Source organism: Prunus persica, chromosome G3, assembly GCF_000346465.2.
Source record: "Prunus persica cultivar Lovell chromosome G3, Prunus_persica_NCBIv2, whole genome shotgun sequence".
NCBI classification, from domain to species: domain Eukaryota; kingdom Viridiplantae; phylum Streptophyta; class Magnoliopsida; order Rosales; family Rosaceae; genus Prunus; species Prunus persica.
The window spans coordinates 4,420,670-4,439,593 of record NC_034011.1 but is presented as its reverse complement, the minus strand read 5'-3'; the positions used below and the strand labels follow the sequence as shown (position 1 = coordinate 4,439,593).

At 38.6% G+C, this 18,924-nt stretch overlaps 4 protein-coding genes across 8 annotated transcripts; 3 read left to right on the top strand and 1 right to left on the bottom strand.

Annotated features, from left to right (window-relative positions):
* On the top strand, positions 3,654-18,916 carry LOC18782982 (ankyrin repeat-containing protein ITN1). 2 transcript variants are annotated; one of them, XR_002270725.1, is made up of 4 exons: positions 3,654-4,150; positions 4,250-4,665; positions 4,837-6,066; positions 18,837-18,916. XR_002270725.1 is itself a non-coding variant. In XM_020559679.1 (3 exons), exons 1-3 carry the CDS (start codon positions 3,697-3,699, stop codon positions 5,977-5,979), a joined length of 2,013 nt encoding a protein of 670 aa, XP_020415268.1. In that variant the 5' UTR covers positions 3,654-3,696; the 3' UTR covers positions 5,980-6,150. The 2 variants fall into 2 exon arrangements, 1 of the variants encoding a protein (XP_020415268.1); XM_020559679.1 differs by lacking the exon at positions 18,837-18,916 and having other exon boundaries at positions 4,837-6,150.
* Positions 7,946-11,470, bottom strand: LOC109947936 (probable inactive ATP-dependent zinc metalloprotease FTSHI 2, chloroplastic). Of its 4 annotated transcripts, none has more exons than XR_002270727.1 (4): positions 11,371-11,470; positions 10,687-10,756; positions 8,603-10,206; positions 7,946-8,522 (listed from the first exon to the last, which is right to left on the bottom strand). XR_002270727.1 is itself a non-coding variant. In XM_020559681.1 (4 exons), exons 2-4 carry the CDS (start codon positions 10,702-10,704, stop codon positions 8,307-8,309), a joined length of 291 nt encoding a protein of 96 aa, XP_020415270.1. In that variant the 5' UTR covers positions 10,705-10,756; positions 11,371-11,470; the 3' UTR covers positions 7,946-8,306. The 4 variants fall into 4 exon arrangements, 2 of the variants coding, with proteins under 2 accessions (XP_020415270.1, XP_020415269.1); XM_020559681.1 differs by having other exon boundaries at positions 8,603-8,659; XR_002270726.1 differs by having other exon boundaries at positions 8,603-10,756.
* LOC18783004 (ankyrin repeat-containing protein ITN1) lies at positions 12,834-15,068 on the top strand. Its single transcript, XM_007216159.2, has 3 exons — positions 12,834-13,287; positions 13,446-13,861; positions 14,009-15,068. Exons 1-3 carry the CDS (start codon positions 12,834-12,836, stop codon positions 15,017-15,019), a joined length of 1,881 nt encoding a protein of 626 aa, XP_007216221.1. The 3' UTR covers positions 15,020-15,068.
* Positions 16,417-18,920, top strand: LOC18782646 (ankyrin repeat-containing protein At2g01680). The gene is made up of 3 exons (XM_007216295.2): positions 16,417-16,994; positions 17,094-17,509; positions 17,660-18,920. Exons 1-3 carry the CDS (start codon positions 16,544-16,546, stop codon positions 18,752-18,754), a joined length of 1,962 nt encoding a protein of 653 aa, XP_007216357.1. The 5' UTR covers positions 16,417-16,543; the 3' UTR covers positions 18,755-18,920.

Here is an 18,924-nt window from a genome sequence, read left to right as displayed (position 1 = left end):
ATATCACTTTTTTTTTTCCTTTCTCAGGTTTGTTTTGAGTATAAATGAAAAAGAAAAAAAAATCGGATAATTTTTCAATTATACTCATATTAAATCAAATACAAAAAGAATGCATTGAATGTATTATAATTCTAAATTGTTAATGGGACAAAATAGTCATGAAAAATGTGCATTTAATGTTGGCTCATTTTGTCACATCCCGGATCGGCTCCGTCGTAGTACGATATTGCCAGTTTTAGGCCCCCTGCCATCACGGTTTTATTTCTGAGAACTCACGAGCAACTTCCTAGTAGGTCACCCATCCAGTGAGCTCCTAAAAGGCCTCGTGCTAAATGGTGGTGGGCATGTAGATATAAGGCACATCACCCCATGTCCGTTGGTCGATGTGGGATGTTACAATTCACCCACTTTAGGGGCTCGTTATCCTCGTCGACACACTCACACCACAAGGTAGAGTAGCTCTGATACCATTTTGTCACATCTCAAATCGGCTTAGCCGAAGCATGATATTGTCCACTTTGGACCCCCTGCCCTCACGGTTTTGTTTATAGGAACTCACGAGCAACTTCCCAATGAGTCACTCATCCTGGGATTGCTCTAGCCCAAACTCGCTTAACTTCGGAGTTCCCATGACTCCGAAGCCAGGGAGCTCCCAAAAGGCCTCATGCTAGATGGAGGTGGGCACATGTAAGGCACATCACCCACTCTCTGTTGGTCGATGTGGGATGTAACACATTTTCCCAAACTTTCCCATGATAAGGGAAAACGAAGGCTTCACTTTCCCCCTACTTTTTCAAGTGCCAGGCAACCATTTCTCATGTTCGGACTTACCAAACATGGAAAAACAATTGATTTCTTATCCCTAAGTCTTCTTTCCTATTAACCGAATAGGGATAGGAGACTTGGGGATGAAAAATCAATTACTTTCCCATGTTTGGGAAGTCCAGTCATGGGAAATCGTTGTCTGACCCATGGGAAAGTAAGGGGAAAGTAAACCCATCCTCCCAACTTGAGTTTTGTTTTCCCTCCTCATAGGAAAGTTTGGGAAAATGAATCAACATTAAATATACATTTTTCATGACCATTTTATCCCCATTAACAATTTATAATTACAATATATCATTAAATGCATTCTTTTTTTTATTTGATTTAATATGGGTATAATTGAAATTTTATACAAACTTTGTTTTCCAGTCGTACTCAAAACAAACATAGGAAATGCAATAAAGTAATATCTCCCTGTTACCTTCCCAGCATTACTAAATGTGGGAAATGAATCTTCCATTTCCCATCCCGTAAGAAATGACATGAGAAATTATTTCCCCTCAAATTCGTTCCGTGAGCCAAATAGGACCTAAGGATGACCACCATAGGATTTACCTTAGGAGCAGAAGCCATGGGAAATGTCCTCTTGCTGTTGCAGAGTCTCCCTCTGGATCATTACACTCAATGAGTTCAAGGTTGGGTTCAAATGACGGTTTCATAGGAGGATTGGGCCGATACATACCCCCCATATTATAGTTTGGGATCCACAATTATATACGCCATTCCTCGTGGCAAATTCTTTCGTTCTGAATGAGAAGAACCATGTACACGTTTAAACTCAGGCCTTGGAGACTTGGAGGAGCTACTGCTTGCCAACAATTTGCTAATGTCGAGAACCAACAAGTCACCGAACCCCTTAACATAGAACCAATCCTTGTCAGCCGCCATCATCTTCTTCAACAAGAAAACAAGCAACAGGTGAACGTAACCTAAACCCTAATTGGGTGGTTGTTTTATAAGAAAGGAGAGATTTGTTAAAATATTATACAAGAGAAGAGAAGAGAGATGAGATGAGAGACTAAACTGATGGGGAGGGAGGGATGGATTTGATAAAATTATACAAGCTTCTCGACTGAAAACCTAGAGAGATATATTAGGAGAACGAGAGTGAGAAGGGAATTCAGGATTATGGAGGTTGTAGTATACGATATCAAAAAGAACAGACATATGTTTTCTATAACCTACGTACATGTCTTGTGCGTTAAGTTAGAACGTCACATTTAGAAACGATTCACATAGGTATAGGCACTAGTAAAAAAAGTGGCAACAGTCACCATTATTTAGTGACATTTGTGGCCGTGACAGAAGGCATTAGTCACCTTTTTTGACTTTTTTAGTGACTAAAAAGGCATTTAGTCACCTTTTTTGCTTTTTTTAGTGACTAAAGCCTTTAGTAATCCCCACAACAGTCACCAAATAATGGTAGCTGTTGCCACTTTTTTTTTATAGTGAGGGCATGATCGCAACTTTACAGTTGTGATGATGGTGTGATAACATAATAAATAGTTCCTTGAATGTTATGTTAATACGATTGAGTCTTGGCAAATTTATTTAATGCTTGTGTTGCCTTCATGTGTCATGCGAACATTCCTTCCTTGTGTATCAATATGAGTTGTGATGATACCGAAAGTAGATTGGGTAGGGAGGGAGGGAAGGAAGAATAAGCAAAATATGCACCATTGGAATTTTGTGTTTTTCAAGTATTAAAAATTGAAGTGCTTCCTAAAAAAGCACTTCAGTAGGGAGACTCCTGCCGCCTCCTTTGTCTTTTTCCAAGATTGGCTTCATTTTCTCAAACTTTATCCAGTTTTACAATTGGGAACCGAGATGAGGAGACTAAACCAAAGCTTCCCATTGGACTCAACTATGAATGTCGCTCTCCAGGAACCCATTTTCAGTTAGTTTCCTCCCATTTTCTGCGCAAAATTTTTTTCCAACAAAACAATGAAGTTGTAGTAAACAAGGTTCTTATGTCATGTCCAAACCAACAACTACCTTTGGAATTAACTTCCTTTTTGGGCTCTATATTATTTTTTCTTGTTTGTTGGATACCAAGATTTTAACATCTTCTTGTCATGCTAAGATTTTAACGTCTTCTTGTCAACATGAACTGAACTTCACCACTACAAGTCAAAAGTTCAATTTATTGAAATAAAATTGAAATGACCCTCACCATTGCAGATGCTCTTAGAAAAGGTCCTGAGCTTGAGTCCTAGAATTGGTGTAGTGTGTGTGAGTTTAATTTATTATCGCCCCTCTCAATAGGAAAGGTCTTAACACAAAAAAACTCACTTTCCACTAAGTGTGAGACATTCCACACTTATAAGGTCTAACCCTTTCTTTTTTTGATTTTTTTTAGCAGAACCCTTTCTCTCTTCTATCGATGTGGGACATGTGGTCTTTTGAATTTCATTCAAGCTTCCAACATTAGCTCTCCACTTATTTTCGTCATATGTATAGGAAAAGTACTTGCTGACAAAATGGTGGAGGGAGAATGGTTGGAAGGAGGACGGAGAAATAGGAAGGGGAATATATGTTTGTTCTGCACCCAGTCAACTTGTCAATGAACCTAAAGCCTAAAAGACCAAAAATCACAGTGCTACACTAAAATGTGGACCCACTCCATACATATTTGTATTAGAATGATTTGCGAAAAGATATGCATTTCTCAGCAATTTCTTAGATGTTGATCATAAAGTATACAGGAGATTTTTCCGTGTACAACCCGCGTTGAAGACACATTTAAGATATTGGTTGACATGCAGCTGACCCTTATCCTTAAATTTGAAAGAGGTAGCAAATTTTTGAAGCATTAGGTTTGTGTTGTACTACCTAATTTCCCCCTATAGAGAAAACTAAAAGCTTGAGGAAATGCATACAGGGCTTTTTGAGGCAATTGCAGCAAATGACAAGCAAACTTTCATCAATCTGGTTCAAGACAATGAAGGATTTCTCAGTCAAAAAGAGGGTGAAGCCAAAAACAGTGTGTTACACCTTGCTGTGAGGTTCGGGCACGTTGAGCTGGTTTCTGAAATCATTACGCTCTTCCCGGACTTGGTTGCAGTTGTGAACAATAGAGAAGAAACCCCTTTACATGCCGCTTGTCGGCAAGGGAAAGTCGATGTTGTAATGCTGCTGTTAGAGGCCAATCCTGGGGTGTCTTCTTGTATGCTTAATTCTGAAAATCAAACCCCCTTCTTCATAGCTTGCAGTTATGGGAATCGTGAAGTGGTGAAGCTGTTCACAGACCTACCATGGGTACTAGATTTTGAAGAAGATGCGGTTTTGAGTGCTCTTCATGTGTCCGTAGCACAAGGCCATGCGGGTAAGGCTGACAACAATTTCATTCTCTATGCCTAATTCATGTTAAAGCAATGAGGTTTGGTTTATTGTGAACTTACATTTTGAGCTAACAATGTTGTAGATATTGTTACAACACTTTTGAATGCACGACCAAGGCTTGCTCGGAAGGCTGACAGCAATGGATGTTTACCATTGCATTTGGCTTGTGAGAAAGGTCACTTGGAGATAACAAGAATACTCTTACAGCTTGATCCAAACCTTGCTTTTGAAAAGAATTATTCTCGTTACACGCCGTTACACTTTGCAGCAATGAATGGACAAACCCAAATCCTTGAGGAACTTTTGTCCAGGTCTCCCAAATCTTTCGAAGTTCTCACCGGAGAAGGAGAAACAGTGTTTCATATTGCTGTCATGTTCAACAGATACAGTTCCTTTGTCTTTTTGGCACAATCTTTTAACAGCACCAATCTCCTCCACCTTCCAGATCAACGTGGTAACACCGTCTTACATCTAGCTGTCACTACAAGCAGCTTGAAAGTAAATTTCTCCCTCAAAGTTTACCATTCAGTTTTCTTATTATAGCTTTTCTTGAGGAATAAGAACATATTAAGTGAAGAACCATAGTAGTGCATGTTGCCTATTTTAATGTAACACGGAAATCTTGGCTTTCTTCAATCTGACTGATCCTTCAACATGTGCAAATTTCAGTTAGCAGAGTACATCATTGAGAAAACCGAGGTGGATATCAATCGTCGGAACCATAGAGGTCTAACAGCCTATGACATCCTCAACAGGAACTATAGCATGACGGAGAACCAGCATGTTAGGGACATGTTGAAGAGATTTGGTGGCACTGGAAAAACGGCACAAGAATTACAAACGCCTATTGAATTTAATCCGCACCAAAGTGAACACAATTACGGAAATGGTGTAGGCAACAACCAACCAGACAGTAATCTGAGTCATCAAGCCACAATAAACTTTGACAAACAGATAGATAGTCCTTCTGCACCACCAGCCAATTTGCATCAATCCAAGCTTGTGAAGCAAAGAGGGAAGAAAAAAATAAGTACAGTTAGGCAATATGAGATATATAGAGAGGCCCTACAAAATACCAGGAACACAATCACACTAGTTGCCATTTTGATTGCATCGGTTACTTTCACCGCTGGCATAAACCCTCCCGGGGGTGTGTACCAGGAAGGACTACTAAAAGGACAGTCAACAATTGGAAGAACAACTGCTTTCAAGGTCTTCACAATAAGCAACACAGCTGCGTTGTTCTTATCTATGTGCATAGTCATTGTCTTAGTGAGCATCATTCCCTTCCGGCGTAAAACACTGATGAAGCTACTGGTGGTTGCTCACAAAGCCATGTGGGTGGCAGTGTCACTCATGACCACAGCTTACATTGCAGCCACATGGGTGATCTTGCCACACAGTCAAGGAACAAATTGGACCCTTGAGGCTCTCATATCTGTATGTGCAGGGACTATGGGATCTGTTTTTCTATTTCTTTGTGTCACATTTGCTAGACACTGGTTGAGGAAGTTACAGTGGAGGAAAGAGAAAGGTAAGGTGAAAGAGGAAAGAGTGGAGGAAAGAGAGCAAAGAAGAGCACAGAGGAGGGCAGAGAAGACAGCAAAGGAAAGAGTGCAGAAAAGAGAAAGTGCGGAGAAGAGAGCAAAGGAAAGTAGACAGGAAAGTAGACTGGCAAGTAGACAGGAAAGTTCACAGGATGTTAGTATAAAGGTATTTTCACTGGAAAGTTCACAGGAAGGATCAGAAGATTTAATTTCCATAAACTCAGACACTGCCAGTGCTCAAGATTCGGGATATCATACGTTCTGAAGAATTTCTTAGGAGTGGGAAATTGATCACCCAACAGAGGAGAGGAGGATGAAGATGTAATCACTCTCAGTGTTTAAAAGAGTTTAAGTTCCCATTTAGCATATGCTTTTGCATAAGATTCCTTTCTGTGTAATTTGATCATTTGTGTCAAGAAAATGTTATTAGGTAAAAGCAGATCTCTAGAGGAATTAAACTTAAGCATTAAACATAAACAACCTTAAGACAAAAAAAAAAAAAAAAAAAAAAAAAAAACTTAATCAAACACACATCCGATCCCAACATTACATAAATGATAAATAATGTTCAACATCAATGAATAATTTAAAGCAAAATACGGAGTCACAATAGATCCTAACAGCCAGAATAAAAAATAATAATAAATAAAAAAGTGGAAGAAGATTATGGTGAGGAACATACTGAAGCTAAAAATGTCACAATAAGAGCCATAAAAAGTGCACAAGGAGCAACTGCAATGGCAACTCCTAAGCTTGGAGAGTCGGACAAATACGGTTCAGGTGGGACTGCACCAGGTGGAGGAGACAGCGAGACCAGGCGTGGATCCATCACTTCGATACAAATCCGCTTGCCATTCTTGCAGTGATCATGTGCTCCACGGATAAAATAGAAGGGGCCAGGCCTATCAAGTTTCATAATGCTCTTCCCATTATCAAACGCGATTATGGGATTGCTTGTGTTGCAGTGGTAATAATCCCATTTGTCAACCTCAAGAACTGAATCACTCTTGTACGTGAAAGCTGTAAAAGAGTCAAGAAAATGAAAACAAAACAAGAGCAAAGATAAACACCAAATGGAATTTAGAATTCCTTTCTAGAACTGACCAATTCATGGTTTGTCAAGATACAGAGATTTGGACGACTCACTTTTGATTGCGCACATGCATTTTTGGTTAACAAAACAAAATATATTCAGTAAGGGAGGCATATCTTCCAACTTCTTGGTAGGGGTGTTTTTTTTTTTTTGTAATCATCTTGCATTTTCCGAATCCACGTTTTGTACCATGAAAAAACTACACATATTTTGTTAGCACCAATTCTCCATATAGCTATCCATACTCGGCACCAATTCTCTTTGTGAGAGAGAGAGAGAGAGAACTAGTGCAAAGATTTTAGAACTCACAGAGAGAATCTCCAACGTGAAATCTGTTCCTGGAAGCCCACTGAGTATACAGAGCGCTGTTGTTTAAGTCAGGTTCTTGCCATCCCAAATCATCACCCGCTTGGAACTCTGTAGCAGCAGCTTCAGCACAACAAATTGTGACAGCCAAGAAAACCGTCAACCAAGTTTTGAAAAGACCAAAGAAACAATAAGATATGTTCCTCTTCATAGTTCTCACGGGAGGTTAAGAAACAATGGAATGGAACTCAAAAGTGGCCACGACAAGAGTATATGTGATGTTTGTGAGGGCGGGCGGGAAAGTCATGGGTGGATTTTATGGGACACGTTGGTGAAAACGAGAGGTGGTGGTGACTGTTAAAATTCAGTTAATAGGAAATTTGGGCTGGGTTTTAATTCCTGAAGCCTGGTTTGCATACAAGACTGGGCCTCAGAAGCCCATTCTTTAGACTATAGTTGAAATTTAATCACAAGATTTATGTGTTAGACGACCAATTATGAGAACTCGCACTTGGTAATCTATATATATAAAGCAAAAGACAGAAAATGGTGAAACATTCAAAATACCAGAAAATGCCCTTTGTTAATTCAAACATTAAGAATTGAAATTATTAATTAAATGAGGATAATATGGTAAATTTATATTTTTTAATATTAAAAAATTAAAATTAAAAATAAAATAAGATAATAAGTCCTACTTTTATGGAACATAACTACCCTGTTATCTTTTATTAATTCTAAAAATAAAATAAAAAAGAAAAAGAAAATCAATTGGCACATGCGTGAGCATGTGTCAAGGGGCTAGTTTATACTGAAGCATCCGTACAAAAAGTTTTGATCAAATTGAGCTACTAGAACCATTCTGTCCAAGTAGCCAAGTAAATCAAATAGATTATTAAGACGGGTAGGATACAAATGAAATAGAACATTTGTAAATTACAAATCGTTCAAAAGAATACTGAAGGGGGCTTCTCCCTCAGATTAACGTTTCTTCGCATGACTTCCCCATATTTCTTTTATGATCAACAGATAGGGTTCCACAACCTGACCCGGGCTGCCGAACATGATAAATATCAATCATTGGACAAGATGCTCGCGAAATCAATCACCGCTTGAAATGACATGCCCTACTCGTATGTTTGCTTCCTCCACATCAAAGATAATTAAGAATCTACCATATCTCTACATCTTATTCATAAGCTGCTCCCCAAAACTGGTTCCTTTTGGTTCATCATCATATCTTGGAACTGCTTCCGTTGGGCAGCCCTGATGTCAAGTATGCTAGGTGGCAGAGGTTTGATTGAACCATGTAACTCAACTAGGCTAAAGAATTCTTGTTTGGTTAAACTCTTCTTCTGGACAAGTTCATCCACCACCGCATCCATGAGCTTTCGGTTTTTCTGCAGAATCTGTTATCCAAAACAAAGATATGTAACTTTGCTAAGGTAAGAATAACAGAAAACATCACTGAGAAAGTCTTTTACATTACCTCTTTTGCACGTTCATAACACGTGTTGACAATTTGCAATGCTTCCGTATCAAGGTCCTGGAAACAAGATTTATTACAAGGCATTAATTGTATATTCACTCTTTACTTGTTTGCTTTTTGCATTCACTTCTTAGTTACAGGAACATGTGCACATGCAGTTAACTTCTCATCTTCTGCTGCAAAGGATGCTATCTCGCGAAAATTGCAGTACAAATGGCTATAACGCTTCCCAATAGAATCCTTAGCATTGTTGTTAGTCTCAAGTCCCTCATAATTAGTGATGCTCCTAGCCTTTGCATCTCTCGCCCATCGCTGTAATATGTAAACAGGTGGGATCCTTTTCACATTCTTCTTATCTAGCACTTTCAATGCATGAGAACATAAAATCCCAACAAAAGTGAACTTCATGCAACTACAAGTAACTGCTTGTGTTGAACCATCATATTTAACCAAACACACTTGAGATTTACCACTATAAGATACTCTGTACTCACATGTCATCCCAGACTTACCAACTTTATAGACACTACAATCAAGAATACCCATGTAAATTTTTTCAAAAAGTCTAAAAACTTCAGGGGTATAAACCTCCCCCGCGTGTCGCAACATCTCCACATTAGTTGATAACAAAGCAATAGTTTGCATCATCTTGAAATCAGCTTGTAATTCCTTATATCTTCGATCTGCCATAACTTTCTCATAGTGTTCAAAGAAACTCAAAAGATTATGACTTGGCATCAAGTATCTTCTCAACACAGTGGTCATACATTCATTGTGTTGTGTACTAATCAAGTCTGCAGTGAAAGTGTGTCGTTTATACACCAATGCCCACTTATCCCTCACTTCGAATAATTCTTTCAACCACTTATTCTCCTTGAGGTCATACTTTTCAAGCATATCATTCCATGCAAATAGCCAATCATCCTCATCCTCATATTCATATACACACTCCTCATATTCATATACACACTTGCTAAGATCACAAGCGAATTGCTTTGATCCATGAAACACGTGGCTTAGATTCTTAGCAGCAATCTGGTAAATATGCCAAGCACATAGCCGATGGTGAGCTTCAGGAAAAACTTCTAATATTGCTTCAGCCATTGCAGCAGATTGGTCTGTAAGTATGGTCTTTGGTTGCTTCATAGACATCACTGCAAGAAAAGTCTCAAACAACCACTTAAAAGAGTCTATGGTATCATCATATGGTAAAGCTGCAGCAAAAACTATAATTTGTATATGATGATTAACCCCAACAAATTGTGCAAATGGTCTACCATACTCATTTATTTGATAAGTCGTGTCAAAACAAATAACATCCCCAAAGACATCATAATCACGAACTGATCGTGCATCTGCCCAAAATATATGTGTGATCATATCATCCTCATCAAGCTGCATTGAACAGAAATATGATGAATCATCTTCATGCATATGTTGAAAGTATTGCAGTATGGGCCCAGCATCTCCCTTTTCCATTTTTATTTTTCGCTTTGTACGTAGTTAATTTCGATAATTCTTATCGACAAAACCAAGATTCTCTTGCCCCCCAACTTCTCCACTCATTAATTCCACAGTTTCTTTGATTGGTTTTCTTGACTTGTCTGCACCAACAACATATGCCTTTTGAGCTCTAGATATACAACGATTAACCCTTAGCATATGTTTCATGGGTGCTTTAATCAAATCATGATTATGACTTGCATTAAACGACACAATCTTAATTTTCCCATTTTTCTGAAGTTGGCAAATCATATGTGCTTCACAACCAACCCTTGAAATTGGTAAAGAATAAGATGGACTTCCACGCCGTTTATCATTTCTTCAATGACCTTCTTTTGAACAACAGTAAGTTACCCTTGTTACAAAACCCACCTTATTTGTCTTTCTATGTTGCTTCCTCACATTGAAACCATGTGTTCCACCATACTTGACATAAGCTATGTATGCACTATCATGAGAACTGAACTGTGCTCCAAGTTTTAAATCTTCAGTTATCTCTTTATCTTTATCTGGATCGTGAGATTTCAAAGAAAATTCATTCAATTGTGATTGAAAAACAAGTGAATGAAAAAGATCCTTACCTTGCATATCCACTTCATCACCACTTAATGACTCGCTGCTTAACCTTGTACAATCATTATTCTCCATAACCTGCAACATAAACATTAATCAATTAGAATGATATCATTTAATAGATATTCCCTATGCAATAATGTTCTATAACTAGTTCGAATTTGAAGACGAATGTTGCAATATTAATCAAAGTCCATCTTCGAGTGAATTTCGGCATTCCTTTTCCCTTACAGAGCATGTTTACTGCTTACTAAGCTGCTCATAATAATATCAAAATCACACATTATAGTAACATGCCTAGATTTAGTAAATCTTTTATTGTTTTAAAGACTGCAACATATGCTGGGTTTGTTTTCCAACTTAGAAATAAGAATTTAATATAGAATAGTGGATGAATCAAAGTAGGCTTTGATGAAAGCTAAAATTTATATTCAGAATTCAGTCTAAACAAACTTCCAGGCATCAAACACAATAAAATTAATCTAAGAAATGAATAATAGTTTGTTCATAAATTAGTCAGAGCTCTCACTCCCTGAAGGCAACAAATTCACCATGATAAATTCTATCATTCACCATCCATCAGTCAAGTTATGAAATTGTTTTTACCCATGTCAGAAATTTCTCCAAAGAATTTAATGAAACAAATGGGCACCCAAAATGCAGCTTGTAAAAACATGATTTCAGAAAATTACCTTCTATCCTCGTCAATGGCCGGTCGTCGGAACCGCTGGGGTTCGAATTCTTGTGTAAGGTTTTGCCTGCTGAGTATCTGAAACACGTGAAGAATGTTTTACGGTTACCGGTTGGGATGGTTTCTTTTTCGTTTTTGTTTTAATAAAAAAAGACAAGTGTTACGAGATGATTGGTCCATTACTAAAGTATTGTACACTTGACCACAACTGATTTGCATTGTTGCTAATCCAAATCCAACAATATAACCTCTCAATTTGAAATAAGTGACATGAAGGCATGAACTATGAATTCTCATTGAGTAATTTAATTGTTTACCTTTAGCAAATTTAATTTGTCACTTTTATAAATGAAAGATATGAAAATTTAATTTGTTTAAAGTATCTTCCCTTAATTTTTGTTTACCTTTAGCATTATCCTTTATTTTATATTCTATGTGATATTGTTTTGTTGTATCACTATCTCATCATATCATACTCAAATTGTGAGTTTAACCACTCAAAATTTGGTTGTTTTTTTTTTTTTTAAACAATTGATATTGGGAATTTAAGTTAGGATCTCGAGTGCATGAATAAAAGCTTTTAACTACTTGAGCTACAAGCCCTTTTCTTATAATGTTTTATAAGAAAGATTGAGTTTGAAATTTCATTTCTCCTAAATTAACAAGTTTTTAATTTATTGCATTTCTCTTCCTAATATTGAAAGAGATTCCTGTTATTATAATATAAACATCCGATTCAAAACCAATCCACAATCTGTGGATAGGCTCAATTCCCTCTTAACATAATCGTCCATCAAGGTTGGTCAGCATTTGCAAGCAGTCTGCATTGAATGACTTGACAATATATCAAGTTGGCTACAATTGAGAATGGTTTGACAAAGGGGCCACAGAGGAAGTGTGTTTTGAACACAGTCGCATATATATCAAGGAACAGAAGGGCCATTTTCCTTAGAATATAATAGACCACCATGAGTTTCCTAGAATGAATGAGATGAGTGAAAGACTTGACTATGCGACCATGGAATGAGTCAGAAAGACTTGTCCCCTCTCAGTCCTCACCAGTCATATACTAAACCAGGCTCACAATTGGTTAAGGGAAGATGTTGGAAAAAAGACCCAAAATTTTCCATTCCAAAAACCACATAGATTCCAAGTCTACGCATAGTACTTTTACTTTCTTACTTAATTGTGGAAGAGTTTTTCCCCACACCAATATCCTTGAAGATGCCTAGAACTTGGCATGGGGAATATTCTGTTACGTTCGTCATGCATGGCAGGGTAAAAGGATTATATATATTCCTCATCTAGTCATCTTTTTTTCTTATTTTGTGTGTGTTTTCCATGAACTTGCCAGTTTTCTTGTGTATATATAGGCATTTTACAGCACAGCTCAATTGAGTACTTGCCTTCAATCAAAGTCTATTCTAAAGAACAGCATCTTCCAAGTTCAGTTTGAAGCTTTGAATGGATCCAAGGCTTTTAGAGTCCATTAGCAGCAACAACATACCTGCATTTATCAGCTTAGTTCATGAAAACAAAGGGCTTATCGAGGAAAGGACAGCTGATTCTTTGAACACAGTTTTACACCTTGCTTCGAAGTTTGGAAACATTGACATGGTGTCTGAAATTACTAAGCTGTGCCCTGAAATGGTTACTGCTGAAAACAAACACCTGGAGACTCCAGTACATGACGCTTGTCGCCTAGGAAATGCTAGCATCTTAAAGCTGCTATTAGAAGCCAATCCCCGCGCCGCCTGTAGGCTTAACTCAGAGAAAAAAAGTGCTTCTTTTGTAGCTTGCAGTCTTGGCCATTTTGATGCGGTAAATGTCCTATTGAACCAGCCTGGGATTGCAAGTTTAGAGGAAGTTGGGCTTGACCAGACATGTATTCATGTCGCTGCATCCAGTGGGCACGCAGGTACTTAGAAAATTTCAGTTTGCTAGAGTTTAGGCTTTCCTAACTATCCTAGTATCTGCATGAAATTTTTTGTTCTCATTGATTTTTTAGCCTATCGTGCACAATAATACTTGTGATTTGTTGTCCAAGTTATGTCTGAAAATCCATTGGTGGTGCAGATATTGTTAGAGAGATGCTAAACATGTGCTCTGACTATGCTCAAAAGACTGATGAGAAAGGAAATTCACCTTTGCACTATTCTTGCAACGAAGGGCACAGGGAGATAACTTGGATACTTCTACACCGGGATGTGAATCTGGCATTGCAGTATAACAACAACGGTTATACACCTTTGCACTTGGCAGCAATAAATGGGAATATTTCAGTCCTTGAAGACTTTGCACTGAAGGCTCCAGCAGCTTTCCATTATCTCACAAAAGAAGAAGAGACCATATTTCATCTCACTGTGAGATATGGCAAATTTGAAGCTTTGTTATTCTTGATGCATGTTGCTAACAGTTCGAATCTCGTGCAGTGTCAAGATCGGTATGGTAACACCACCTTACATCTTGCAGTTTCAAGAGGGCGTTATGAGGTGAGGAATGAATTTGAACTATCAACTGAAGCAAAACAATTTGTGAATGGCCTGAGGGCTGAGACACAATCATGTTTTTTCAAAAGAAATATAAACTTGAAGCTTATCATGTTTTCATAGAAACACTTTATGTCATGTTCCATCCAGATTGCGGAGTACTTGATCAACAAAGCAAGAGTGGAGATTAATTCCCGGAACTGCAAAGGGTTTACAGCATTTGACATCCTCAATCAGGCCAAGAACTGTGCAGACACTCGGAATCTTCAGACCATCTTCCAAAGAGCCGGTGGTGAAAGAAGTATTAATGTGACAACTTGTTCACCAGAAACATTATCTTCAAGGCAGAGCTACATATTCGAATCAGATATGTCTATTATGGATGAAAATGGTAATTTCCCCTCTTTGCCAGAAATCAGCTACATTCCGCAAGAGAACCAGAACAAGTCTCGAATGCCATCGCTCCAGAATCAAGTCCAAGAGAGGTTTGACAAGGAAGCATACAAAATTGAGTCCTCGTCACCAACCAATTCACATCAAGGCAAGTCTTCCAGCAAAAGGCATCGTGAAGATCATAAGCAGCATAAGATATACAAAGAGGCAATACAAAATGCAAGGAACACTATAACTCTAGTTGCCATTTTGATTGCAACAGTTGCTTTTACAGCTGGAATTAGCCCTCCTGGTGGTGTCTATCAGGATGGAGCAATGAAAGGGAAGGCATTGGCAGGCAGAACAACAGCTTTCAAGGTCTTTGCAATAAGCAATGACGTTGCGCTGTTCACGTCACTCTCCATAGTTGTTGTTCTTGTCAGTATCATCCCCTATCGGAGAAAGCCACAGATGAGATTGCTGGTGATTGCTCACAAGGTCATGTGGGTAGCTGTGGCATTCATGGCAACAGCTTATGTTGCAGCAACATGGGTGGTCATGCCACGAAACCACGGGACTGCGTTTGTCCTTGTCACTCTGCTGGCAGTTAGTGGAGGCACTCTAGGAACAATCTTCATTGGTCTTGGAGTGATGCTAGTTGATCATTGGCTGAGAAAGTTAAATTGGAGGAAATTTAAAAGGGGAATATGGGGGAGAGCTGCAGATGAATTGGAAAGCCAAAACTCTGATGTTGAGAGCTCCTTCCATCAAGGATATCACTCATACTGAATGTAAAGAATATCTGATTTGCAAGTCATCAAATGTACTAAGTTTTATACGTACTAAAAAAATCTGAATTTCATTACTTAAATTTGTAAAGGCCTCTTGGGAAATTGCTTTAGTCTGTATGTGTGTGCAGGCACTTGGCTCCCAATGAGCAGTGTTTTATCTAAGTGGTTGAATATTGTGAGTTTCATAGAAATACTGCTAGTTCTTATCAAACCTCAAGACCTAACCAACATCTATTGGCTTCATAGTAATAATTAATAATAAGGTTCATGCTTTTCAACCAAATTTATGATTGTGCTCAAGTTATATTTGTTCCAAGTTGTCTTCATGGATGGGATCAAATGTATCCATGTTGAGTATGCTACGACTTCAGTCGAAGTTTTTAAGTGGACATATGATCCCCCAACAGTTGTGCAGTCTTGTCTACCTTCACATCCTTGATCTAAGTCACAACAACAATCTTTCAGGAACTGTTCCCATTTAGCATATGCTTTTGCTTTGACTTCATTTCTGTAGAATTTTATCATTTGTGTTCCAAAAAGATTTGATTTGATTTTATATAAACAAGCCAAATATGTAACAAATAAAAGGTGATCAATTAGAACGTAAATACTTTTTCGACAAAACTTGGTTTAACTTTTCACTGCCATATGATACTCAGAATGATTATTCACTTGCTTAGTAAAGGATGTAAACATTAGTCCTCATATGTAATAAATTTTCCAACATTTTGACCCAAAAAAAAAAAAGGAGGAAAAAAAAAAACCCTGCAGAATCATGTTTTGAGCTAAAACTAAAATCAACTCCCTGCCTTGGTACTAAAAGAAACAACCTAAGAAAAAAATAGGGAAGAAGATTATGGTGAGGAACATACTAAAGCTAAAAATGTCACACTAAGAGCCATAAAAAGTGCACAAGGTGCAATTGTAATGGCAACTTGTAAGCTTGGTGAGGATGCAGGAGAGTCGGAAAAATACAGTTCAGGTGGGACAGCACCGGAAAATTGAAGAAAGAAACATGAATTTTAACTGTATGTTGAAGGCAGTACGATTTCTTAAGTGGAGGGAGGGTGGTCAGGACGGAGAAATGAAAGGGAACGTGCACCCAGTCAACTAGTCAATGAACCTTAAGCCTAAAACAGGCTGTACTAAAATGTGGACCACATAAATTTTAGAATGATTGGTGAAAAGAATTAATTAATGCATTTCTCAGCAATTTCTTAGGTGTTAATCAGAAAGTATCCTGGAGATTTTTTCGCCACAATCCACGTGGAAGCGACAAGAGAAAAAGCATAGTCTGGCTCCTTGAAAAAGACGCTTAAGATGTTGGTTGACATGCAGCTGACCCTCATCCTTAAAGGTTGAAGACTTTTCAGTATTGCTAGGGGTAGCAAACTGTTGAAGCATTAGGTTATAAATATTCTCTTGTCCTTGCTTAAATTGTACTGCCTGGACCATTTGGTTGTGGAACATACACATTCTGTCCAGAACTTCCCCTTAGAGTGAAAACTAAAAGCTTGAGGAAATGGATCCAGAGCTTTTTGAGGCAATTGAAGGAAATGACAAGCAGACTTTCATCAATTTGGTTCAACACAATGAAGGATTTCTCAGTCAAAAAGCTGGTGAATCAAAAAACACTGTCTTACACCTTGCTGTGAGGTTCGGGCACGTTGAGCTGGTTTCTGAAATCATTAAGCTGTCCCCGGACTTGGTTGCAGTTGTGAACAATAGACAAGAAAGTCCTTTACATGAAGCTTGTCGGCAAGGGATAGCCGATGTTGTAATGCTGCTGTTAGAGGCCAATCCTTGGGTGGCTTGTATGTTTAACTCTGAAAATCAAACCCCCTTCTACATAGCTTGCCGTTATGGGCATTGTGATGTGGTGAAGTTGTTCACAGACCTACCACAGGTACGAGATTTTGAAGAAGATGGGGATTCGAGTCCTCTTCACATGCCCCTGTCACCAGGCCATGTGGGTAAGGCTGAGAACAATTTCATTCTCTATGCGTAATTCATGTTAAAGCAATGTTGTTTGGTTCATTGTGAACTTACATTTTGAGCTAATAATGTTGCAGATATTAGTACACCACTTTTGAATGCACTCTCAAGGCTTGCACGGAAGGCTGACAGAAATGGATGTTTACCATTGCATTTGGCTTGTGAGAAAGGTCACTTGGAGATAACAAGAATACTCTTACAGCTTGATCCAAACCTTGCTCTTGAAAAGAATCATTCTCGTTACACGCCATTACACTTGGCAGCAATGAATGGACAAACCGAAATCCTTGAGGAACTTTGGTCCAGGTCTGCCAGATCTTTCGAAGTTCTCACCGGAGAGGGAGAAACAGTGTTTCATCTTGCTGCCATGTCCAATAGATACAGTTCCTTTCTCTTTTTGGCACAATCTCTTAACAGCACCAATCTCATCCACCGGCCAGATGAATGTGGAAACACCGTCTTGCATCTAGCAGTCTCTACAAGGAACTTTAGAGTAAGTCTCTCCCTCAAAATTTACCATTCAGTTTTCTTATTCTAGGTTTTCTCTTGAGGAACAAATTTAACATTATTAAGTGAAGAACCATATGATGGAAATCTTGGCTTCTTCAACTCCGACTGATCCTTCAACATGTGGAAATTTCAGTTAGCAGAGTACATCATTGACAAAACCGAGGTGGATATCAATGGTCGGAACCATAGAGGTCTAACAGCCTATGACATCCTCAACCAGGAATTTAGCATCATGACGGGGAACCAACATGTTAGGTACATGTTGAAGAGAATTGGTGACAAAATGGCACAAACGCCTATTGAATTTAACGTGCACCAAAATGAACATGATTACAGAAATGGTGTAGCCAACAACCAACCAATGGAAGACTTCACTACAGTACAAGCAGATAGTAATCCCAGTCATCAAGTAACAATAAACTTTGGCAACCAGATAGATAGTCCTTCTGCACCACCAACCAATTTGCATCAATCCAAGCTTGTGAAGCAAAGAGGGAAGAAAAAAATAAGTGCAGTTAGGCAATATGAGATATATAGAGAGGCCCTACAAAATACCAGGAACACAATCACACTAGTTGCCGTTTTGATTGCATCGGTTACTTTCACCGCTGGCATAAACCCTCCCGGGGGTGTGTACCAGGAAGGACTACTAAAAGGACAGTCAACAATTGGAAGAACAACTGCTTTCAAGGTCTTCACAATAAGCAACACAGCTGCGTTGTTCTTATCTATGTGCATGGTCATTGTCTTAGTGAGCATCATTCCCTTCCGGCGTAAAACACTTATGAAGCTACTGGTGGTTGCTCACAAAGCCATGTGGGTGGCAGTGTCACTCATGGCCACAGCTTACATTGCAGCCACTTGGGTGATCTTGCCACACAGTCAAGGAACAAATTGGACCCTTGAGGCTCTCATATCTGTATGTGCAGGGACTATGGGATCTGTTTTTCTATTTCTTGGTGTCACATTCACTAGACACTGGTTGAGGAAGTTACAGTGGAGGAAAGAGAGAGGTAAGGTTACCAAGGAAAGATTGGAGAAAAGAGCGCAAAGAAGAGCACAGAAGAGGGCAGAGAAGACAGCAAAGGAAAGAGAGTGGAAAAGAGGAATGGCGGAGAAGAGAGCAAAGGAAAGTAGAGAGGAAAATTCGCAAGAAGGATCAGACGAGTCAATGTCTATAAACTCAGATACTGCCAGTGCTCGAGATTCGGGATATCATACGTACTGAAGAATTGCTTAGGAGTGGGAAATTGATCACCTAACAGAGGAGGATGAAGATGTAATCACTCTCAGCGTTTAAAAGAGTTTAGGTTCCCATTTAGCATATGCTTTTGCATAAGATTCCTTTCTGTGTAATTTGATCGTTTGTGTCAAGAAAATGTTACTAGGTAAAAGCAG

What these genes read in the sequence shown, in the direction of transcription:
- LOC18782982 (XM_020559679.1), top strand. Translation starts at nt 3,697, where the DNA reads ATGCATACAGGGCTTTTTGAGGCAATTGCAGCAAATGACAAGCAAACT. An exon ending in CGTAGCACAAGGCCATGCGG is followed by an intron (nt 4,151 to 4,249) that starts GTAAGGCTGACA and finishes ACAATGTTGTAG; the next exon opens with ATATTGTTACAACACTTTTG. An exon ending in TCACTACAAGCAGCTTGAAA is followed by an intron (nt 4,666 to 4,836) that starts GTAAATTTCTCC and finishes TGCAAATTTCAG; the next exon opens with TTAGCAGAGTACATCATTGA.
- LOC109947936 (XM_020559680.1), bottom strand. Translation starts at nt 10,081, where the DNA reads ATGGAAAAGGGAGATGCTGGGCCCATACTGCAATACTTTCAACATATG.
- LOC18783004 (XM_007216159.2), top strand. Translation starts at nt 12,834, where the DNA reads ATGGATCCAAGGCTTTTAGAGTCCATTAGCAGCAACAACATACCTGCA. An exon ending in TGCATCCAGTGGGCACGCAG is followed by an intron (nt 13,288 to 13,445) that starts GTACTTAGAAAA and finishes TTGGTGGTGCAG; the next exon opens with ATATTGTTAGAGAGATGCTA. An exon ending in TTTCAAGAGGGCGTTATGAG is followed by an intron (nt 13,862 to 14,008) that starts GTGAGGAATGAA and finishes TGTTCCATCCAG; the next exon opens with ATTGCGGAGTACTTGATCAA.
- LOC18782646 (XM_007216295.2), top strand. Translation starts at nt 16,544, where the DNA reads ATGGATCCAGAGCTTTTTGAGGCAATTGAAGGAAATGACAAGCAGACT. An exon ending in CCTGTCACCAGGCCATGTGG is followed by an intron (nt 16,995 to 17,093) that starts GTAAGGCTGAGA and finishes ATAATGTTGCAG; the next exon opens with ATATTAGTACACCACTTTTG. An exon ending in TCTCTACAAGGAACTTTAGA is followed by an intron (nt 17,510 to 17,659) that starts GTAAGTCTCTCC and finishes TGGAAATTTCAG; the next exon opens with TTAGCAGAGTACATCATTGA.